This window comes from Centropristis striata, chromosome 6 (assembly GCF_030273125.1).
Source record: "Centropristis striata isolate RG_2023a ecotype Rhode Island chromosome 6, C.striata_1.0, whole genome shotgun sequence".
In the NCBI taxonomy this organism is placed as follows: domain Eukaryota; kingdom Metazoa; phylum Chordata; class Actinopteri; order Perciformes; family Serranidae; genus Centropristis; species Centropristis striata.
In genome coordinates this window covers 33651491-33660455 of record NC_081522.1, presented here as the reverse complement: position 1 = coordinate 33660455, position 8965 = coordinate 33651491, and the positions used below count along the sequence as shown (strand labels likewise).

The 8965-nt window shown below is 35.3% G+C and overlaps 1 protein-coding gene across 1 annotated transcript in view; it reads left to right on the top strand.

The window, feature by feature from the left end:
- The first annotated feature begins 1184 nt into the window (after window positions 1-1184).
- The window catches only part of pot1 (protection of telomeres 1 homolog), a 119560-nt gene continuing 111779 nt past the window's right edge, over window positions 1185-8965 (top strand). Inside the window, exon 1 of the mRNA XM_059335894.1 lies at window positions 1185-1279. Within this exon, the coding sequence (XP_059191877.1) occupies window positions 1231-1279 (49 nt within the window). The 5' untranslated portion in view covers window positions 1185-1230. The remainder of the gene's footprint in view (window positions 1280-8965) is intronic.

The window sequence follows — 8965 nt, the reverse complement described above, 5'->3', positions numbered from 1 at the left end:
TGATTTTACCCCTTCAAGATAATGGCCTATGTTAAGTGTGTGACTTAAGCAGATTTATTTTTGCCTAAATCAAAATAAAATGTGCCTTAGGCAATTTTTTTTTACTCAAGCAAGATATGGTAACACTTTATTTTGAAGGTGTCTACATAAGAGTGACATGAGCGTGTCATAAACATGACATGGGATGTGTCATGAACATTAATGACACTTTGAAGTAACATTAATGCTCATGATACTTGTCATGTCATGTTTCTGACAGGCTTATGTACAGACTCTTATGTAGACAACTTCAAAATAAAGTGTTACCATATCTTGCTTAAGTCATAAAGGCATGTTCAAAAAATTGCCCAAGTCATTTATTTCTCTTACATTACATCATTTACACAGTGTTATTATTATGAAAATAGACATGCTTTGTTACATCCTTTTTGAGTGAAATGATCAATAAATGTCATATGTTACACTTTTGGTGAAGTTTTTTGTGTTTCCTGCAAAACTTGAAAAAATGACTTAGGCGATTATTTTAACAGGGTGACTATGATAAATAGAAGTGTGCTGTTCCCTCACGCATGCGCGTTACAGCCTGTCAATTCGAAACCAAGCGAGGGAAAACAAACCACTGCAACGAGTTCCTACAACCGTAAGTTTTTCTCTCTTATTCTCTGAATGTAATGTCGTATTTCCTTCAACATAATGACTGCTAAAGATGGGCATTTTACCACGATGGGCCCTTTATTCACTGGATTTTTCTGCATGTTCATTACTTTGTAGAGGCTTGTTTATTGACAGTTTGACCCCCTTCAAACCTCCGGTAGGAGTGTGAAGCCAGACATAATATAAAAATCCTCTATTTTGGCTTGAGGTACGTTCTGACACATGTATACACTACTTAGCGTATGGTTTTACACATTTTGCAAATCTGTATATTCTACTTTAAATTTCGGCTTAGTCCCAATACGCATTCTTCACTGAAAAAATGATGTTTGTTGGTATTTTTGTTTTGTTTTGTTGCTTCCACTCAGCCTTCCTTCCACAACATCAAGCTGGTTTCCACCGCTTGACGTGCGAAGGAAAGTTAAAATATTGTTAAACTACGTGCTGCATTATGTGTTAGACATCGGCCGAATTCACTAACATACTCTATTTATTCTCACACAGGTGTAAGTTATGCCCTGATTTCTGTGTATGGTTGCGTAGAATCGATACAATTTTAAATTGAAGGATTTCTGAATGACGTTCACTCAATGTTCGAGTAAACGACAGGACAGGATATATCTCGGTACGTTTTTCTTTGTTCACTAGCTTACTTCAAACAGTTTGAAGAGTGTAAGTTATTTGTCATAAGTGATAGTGTATAAGTGATTATTTTCGTGCTACACAGAAGGATAAGCTGCCCTCCGTGTTAGTGTTTGCTAAAGTTGGCTAGCAGGCTAACTAGCTAACAGTTAACTTGATATAAAGTCAGCCGAATTTAAAGAAGTAACGGTACACTAAATATATTGGCATGATGGTATGTGCTCACTTTTTAATGTGAGCATCAGCTTAGTTGTTTATTATTCCACATTCAGACGTTATGGCATGAACAGTGACAGGTGGACAAGCAGAGCAAATATTGATTTCAGTTATTTGGTGTACAGTAACGTTACCTAGAATTTGTGTTTACATATATTCAGGTAAGTTACCACTGGTCAAACTACATTAACCCTATAAAGCCTGAACCATGAAATAATTGCCAGAAAATTCAATTTTTGTAAAAACTGAGTGCTTATTAACCTGCTGACGAATTTTAAGAAATAAATAAATTGCATATATGAATTCTAATTTGTATCATATTTGATACATCAGGTCTTTTTGTGCATTTTGTTGCTCACAGTTTGTTTTTCTCGAACTAACAAAAACATATAAACCCCAACATTTTTAACCTATTAAGACTTTGACTTTTCCTTTTTCCTCAAACATGCAAAATACATATTTTTTCCATATAACACAACATCATACATCTGCAGATATGAAGTTTTTTAATGCAGCAATGACTGATCCATTCGTGGAACCTGCATATCATTTTTGCTACATTTGGTATTTTTGTGCAATTTGTTGCTCAGTTTGTTTATCTTCAACACATGTATACATCAGGTTTTTGATGATGTAGAGGTCTCAAAAATAACTGTATCTAATATGATACACTTGGCTTTATAGGGTTAAGCTGATTTTCTTTTATTTTTGGTGTTCAGACCAGGTGTTGTTGAAAGCTGACTGTACTTGACATATGCATACCGTTACCCTGGTAAAAGTAATTTTTTCAAGTTTTGCAGGAAACACAAAAAACTTCACCAAAAATGTAACATAAGACATTTATTGATCATACTACTCAAAAATGATGTTTTAATGTTTTTTAAAATTAATGTTACTTCAAAGTGTCAAATAATGTTCATGACACATTCCATGTCATGTTTATGACACGCTCATGTCACTTTTATGTAGACACCTTCAAAATAAAGTGTTACCATATCTTGCTTAAGTCACAAAGGCATGTTAAAAAAATTGCCTAAGTCACATTTTATTTTGACTTAGGCATAATAAATCTGCTTAAGTCACACATTTGACATAGGCCATTATCTTAAAGGGTTAAAATCACATGATCTGATCAACTGAGGATGTAGACGATTTTACAGTGTGATGAGATTCAGACGTTATGGCATGAACAGTGACAGGTGGACAAGCAGAGCAAATATTGATTCCAGTTATTTGGTGTACAGTAACGTTACCTAGAATTTGGGTTTAGATACATTCAGGTAAGTTACCACTGGTCAAACTACATTAAGCTGATTTTCTTTTATTTTTGGTGTTCTGACCAGGTGTTCTTGAAAGCTGACTGTACTTGACATATGCATACAGTCTATGGACATATGCAGTGATTCAAAACAGACTATTATTGGTTGCATATAGTGTGGAAATTGAAGCTTAGCCTATTTACCTCACTGTTTTATTCTAAAATCTTAAAATATAGAAGTAAACAGTCTTGGAGCAACATGAGTAGTAAAAGACACAAATACAGCAATCTCAGCCAAGATGAGCCTATTTTAAAGCTTATTTTCGACTCATTTCTTCCACGTCTTCTGTTCAAATGGGTTGTGATTGTGTTAGGAAACAACTGCCTGTTTTTACTGCTGACATTTTATTGAGGTGCTGCTTGGTTAATCAGTTGGAGGGATGACAGTGTGGGGCCTAACGATTTGGAAAATGGATTTTTCTGTTTTTACAAATTTATTTGGGAGCAAATTGCATCACACAACACTTACTCTCTAAAAGAATAAAAGCTATACAGGTGTTTAATAGAAGTGACAGATGCACAACATGTCAGTCAGATTATTTCTTGTTGAGCTGTTTTATACTGCAGTTTATATGTGGGTGATTATGCCTCATTCATGTCATAATGGAGGTACCATAATTAAGACTTTATGACTTGTAAACAACACTTCTATATATGTGATTTGGCACTAAGTGCCTGAAAACATAACAAATATATGCCTCAAATCAGGCAGGACCATTGTTCAGTATAATTAAAACCTAAAATGATTGGATATGGAGAAGTATTAACAGTGCACAGTGTTTTCATCTATGCACATGCTGCTTTTAAGCTTTAAAGTGGAGTCATTTCCGTCTCTACCATCCATCCCATATGGTATGACATTACCAGGCACAGAGGATTTAATGAAATACACAACAACAAATAAAGTTGGTGGTTGCATAATAGGAAATGTAGGCACTTTGGAATGTCTTTAAAGAGATTCTAACCGTAAATTTGTCTTTCAAAAATACAACAACAACTTCATAGCACTGGAGAAATGCTTTTATCATTTAACAAAACTGTCCTCTTAGAAAAACATATTGAAGTTGTAAACAAACACAGTTCTGTTTATAGTAACAAAATGTGTGTATCCCTGAGACCAATCAAAAATGTTGAATGCTTTTTCTTTCTTGCAAAAATGATTAAAAAGTAATTTGACGCCTGCATTGCTCACAACCGTGTTAACATTTTTTAAAGCAGTCTTCTTCTTCATCACCTATTAATGCATTTCTACAATAATGAGCTTTTTATGTACCATTTACTGTAGCAGAGTTGTTATTTGCTAGCGTAGCTATGGGAATAAATCTGCACAAATCCATTTGCAGACATGTATGCAGCCTTGAGCGCTGGGACACTCAAGAATCAATTTTGGAATTGAAGCAATCAGAGTTGTAAAAGTTCCTTTTTGAGAAATCAATTTCTATAAAACTGGAGATTATTGTGCCCAGGTGAATGTTTTTTACTCAGGTACCAATCATCGATGATAAAAATTACGGCCAAAATCATGGAAAGCAGAACTGTGTGGGGGGTTTTTTTTTGTGCACACATGCAATCTTTTACAAGTCGATCTTCTTAGATGAACCTCAGGCTAAAACCTGACACAGTCTTTACTGACCAATACTCAACTGCAAGCCATTAACGTACATAGTGTACTTAACTGAAATGAGCACTGTCTGTGTGTTAACATCTGCCTAATGCTCCTTACACAATCTCTTTCCTCTTGCTTTATGTCAGGAGCGCCTCCAGAAGAAAGAATTAGAGGAAATTACTACATTTTTTATGAAATGTAATTTCAGGTTCATAAAGCTTCAGGTAATGTGAGCAGTATCGCTGCAGTAAAGGGCACATATTTAAAGAGCGAGGTGACTCATTAAACTTTAATTTAGAAGCTACATTGATAACATTAGTGTATGTGTCAAAATCTGATCCAGCTCAGCAGGTGATTGATTGATTGATCAGGTACATTGTATGTTCACTTTGTAGTAATTATTCGGAGCAGCAGCTCACAATGTCTTTGGGGGGAAAAAACACTTTTCTTTTGATAAGTTGTGACGGATGAAGACGTGGCTTACCACCTTTATTAACCTATTTCTGGAGGGAAACCATACTGGAAGGCAGTGAGATTATAGAAGGAGTCATTGTGTGAAGAGTTATGTTATAAATCTGATATTTTCCCATGGCTGTGTCCACTTAGTTTCTGCTGTCTACTTTAAACTGTATTTTTTTTTTCATGTTCAACGATTAGCGTCCACATTACGTTAACATGTCGTTTTAGTAGAGACTAGGCCAACTTTAATTAAAAGTGGGATGACCCCTCCCAAAGAAAAACATCTACAGTCATGGAAAAAATTATCAGACCCTTGTTTTCTTCAATTTCTTGTTCATTTTAATGCCTGGTACAACTAGACGTACATTTGCTTGGACAAATATAATGATAACAACAAAAATAGCTCATAAGAGTTTAATTTAAGAGCTGATATCTAGACATTTTCCATGGTTTCCTTGATAATAACCAAAATCATTATCAAGAAAACCATGGGAAATGGCTAGATATCAACATGAACAAGAAATGAACAAGAAATTGAAGTAAACAAGGGTGGCCTAATAATTTTTTCCATGACTGTATATGTGATATGTATAGTATATTTAATGGAAATCCGTCACTGAATGCAGTTACAATTAAATTAAATGGGAATATTTGTAACCAAAGCATTGCAAAAAGAGTATGCAATTGCCTTTTTATTCATATTTTCCTCCAAAATAAGTTTACTAATAAAAGGCATATTATATAAAATGCGGAGTATCCCAAGCTTAACTTCCCTTGAAAAAAATTCTAGAAATTTCCTGACCCTTGCAACCCTAGTAGAGACCTCTGCCCACAGTGAAACACATGAACAACTTAAAAATGGCTAAATCTCTTCTTTTTTTTTTTGTCCTTTTCTTTGTTGGCAATCAACAAAACTGCAAAACAGCCAGCATCTGGTGAGGAGTGGGACAGACCGTCCAGCTGTCCAAATCATTGTTACATTGTCACAAATCAACATAAATATAGGTTAATGACAACTCTGTGCTGTATGATTGGTTTAAACCAAATTTTAAAATGCATGATCACAGAAAAAGTTGGATTTAGTTTTTCCAACTGTGACTCGAAGCAGCACACACAGCTGATTACTCTGACAGCCCATTACACTGATGGATGTTAGAGAACTGAATACAGTGTTAGAGGCGGGGCTCTGCTTATTCCTTATGAAAGTTGCTCAATGGTGCAACAAGTAAAGTTTATTTATAGAGCACTTTACAGAGAAAATCAGAAAGTGCTACAGAAAAAATGAGAACTTAATACAATGAAAACACGGTTAGAATGACAAAATAATGTGGGTAATGACGTGATCTAACCCATTGTCGGTTGGTGTAACCAGTATTTTTTTTCTTCATAAAAATCTGATATCTATATATATATATACAGGAAAACAAAAGTGAACTAAAATGAGAAAAAAATACAATCCACGTTTACATTGCAACATTATGGTATAAAACAAATTTTACATAATTTGTCATAACTTCAGAAAAAATGGTTGTTTTAAGAATATGTTCTGCTCAATATTGACGAAATGTGTAAATGTAGAAATACTCAGAAATATGTTTTTTAAAATGAAGTAAATATATGTGTGTGTGTGTGTGTGTGTGTGTGTGTATATATATATATATATATATATATATATATATACACATGTAAGTCCAGTTAAATACACTATAGGTGGAAAAAGTTTCATATTTATAATTCTTTTGTGGTTACACCGTTTGACATCTTGCCAACCCTTATTTGTCACTGATCCATGTACAATGCAGGCTGGTCATCCAAATGCCTGTCTAAAAAAAAAGGTATTTTTTGTGATTTTTAAAAGAGTCCACAGAAATGGCAGACGGTAGGGGTGGAGGCAGAGAAACAGTTCCCTCTCCCGCTGCTCCTCCGCAATTTGCAAGGAGTGTAAATTAGGAGATGACACAGGGTCAAATGGTGTCATATCGTCGGGTATAGCACATACAGATATTAGGGATGGGAAATCTGGCAACTCGATTATCTATAACATTAATGATCAATTAATCGATTAATGGCTGCATGCATACATGGGCAAAATAAAAGATATATATATATATATATATATATATATATATATATATATACAGTACTATGCAAAAGCTTGTTTTGATAACGGACGCTTTTATTTTGAAAGGACAAAAAGAGACTTGATCCTGTCAATTGCAAAACTCAAGTGAGATTAAACTGTAAAGATAACGTCAAGGAGTTCAATGTTTTATGTTTTAGCCCCCGAAGAGGCATGAGGTTAGTTTTCACAGTAATCTTGCATATTTAAGTGTGTTTTGCGATTAAATAAGTTCTGGATAAAATTAAACGTATAATTCATGCTAGCAAGGTTTGATACAGTAAGCTGCACGGTTCGTACGGGTGCTTGAAATCCTTGAAAATGGACCTTGAAAGTCCTTGAAAAGTGCTTGAATTTGACCACTCAAAAAGTGTATGAACCTTGAAGCTAGTTTTGCTCAAATTAATACTTTTGTATTTCTGTGTTTGATTATTGTTATTGCAACTTTCAGTTCGCAAACTGTAGCTTTATCCAACTTAATTCCCAGCTCATTGGCTTATTGACGTACGGCCGCAGAAGTGAACGTTCTGCATTGTTTCAGTTCAGTGAGTACTGACACGCAGTCATGGATAAAATTAACATTAAAAAATACATAGGTCGATTAAAAAATTCCACGTGGTCGAGCAAATGCTTAACTTTCATTAACTGATGATCGATTAATAATTCCCATCCCTAATAGATATACAACAATGCAATATTAGACTGGATTGAGGGCTCAAAGTTTAACAATTTATGTGGCCAAAGATTTATGGACATATTCTGAGCCCGCTGATCATTCAGCTCCTGGATTCTTGCAGATTAATATTTATAAACTCCGAGGTGCTTATTCATTCTGCCTGCACCTGCCCGCGAGAGTTAAAAGTCGAGCGCGCCCTTCCCTCCTGCTTTTGAATGGTGGCCACTCGCTGTGTGATAGATCACTCAATGCATGACCCCAGTGACCTCCTGCTGGACGGCTCTATAAAGGTGTGAAGACGTTGGACTTTCATCTGGCTGTGGTATCCTGGCTGGTTTTCCTCTTTGCCTCGCTGGCTGCTGCATTACAGAGACCTCCTGTCCCCTTTTTTATCCCTTTCACATGAAAGGCTTTCTGCCGAAGAAGCTGAAAGAGCAGACTGAATGTCCAGCAGGATACGATATCTGTTCTGTCAGTTAGGGGTGGGCGATATGGCCCTAAAAGAATATCACGATATTTCAGGCTATTTTTGCGATAACGATATTCTTGATGATATTACGAAATACTTAGAGATAGATAGATATAGAAAATATGAACACCAACAAGCATGTAGAGCCGGCCCGGCTATCAACGTTTTCTAACTTTCTATTTTCTAACTTCGTTCTCTATCATTATGTAGCAAATAGTTGTTTTCTGCTTCAGGGAAAAGACAGTCTCCTCCTCACGCTGTCATCAGACACACTGCATTTGGAAGTATTTCCGCTAACATAAAACATACCTGTTGACCAGTGTTTTCACACAGTCCATGTTTTATCCAACACTTTTTCCGCATCATTGCCATTGGTAACACATAATGCTCCCAATCGGCAGATTGAAACGATAGAGACGTCATTTTGAAGACTGACTGACAGCTAACTGAGAAGTTTTTATTGGGTTGTTGGTGCGAGGCTTTCAATAACACTATTTAAAAAAAAAAATCTTTTTCTTCCCAACCCTGTTGACTGATATCTGTGAGGCTAAAATGAACCATACAATACATGCATGTAGGGGTGGGCGATACGGCCCTAAAAGAATATCACGATATTGAAGGCTATTTTTCGATAATATTCTTGACGATATTAGGAAATACTTAAAAAGATATAGAAAATATGATTTTTTTTAGCCTGTATAAATAATTAAAAATCTAAAATGTAGTGTGAAGTGCAAATCTCAACAGTTGCAAAATCCAAAAAAAATTGACTCTTGTGTATGAGCAAATAATAAAGATGACCATTT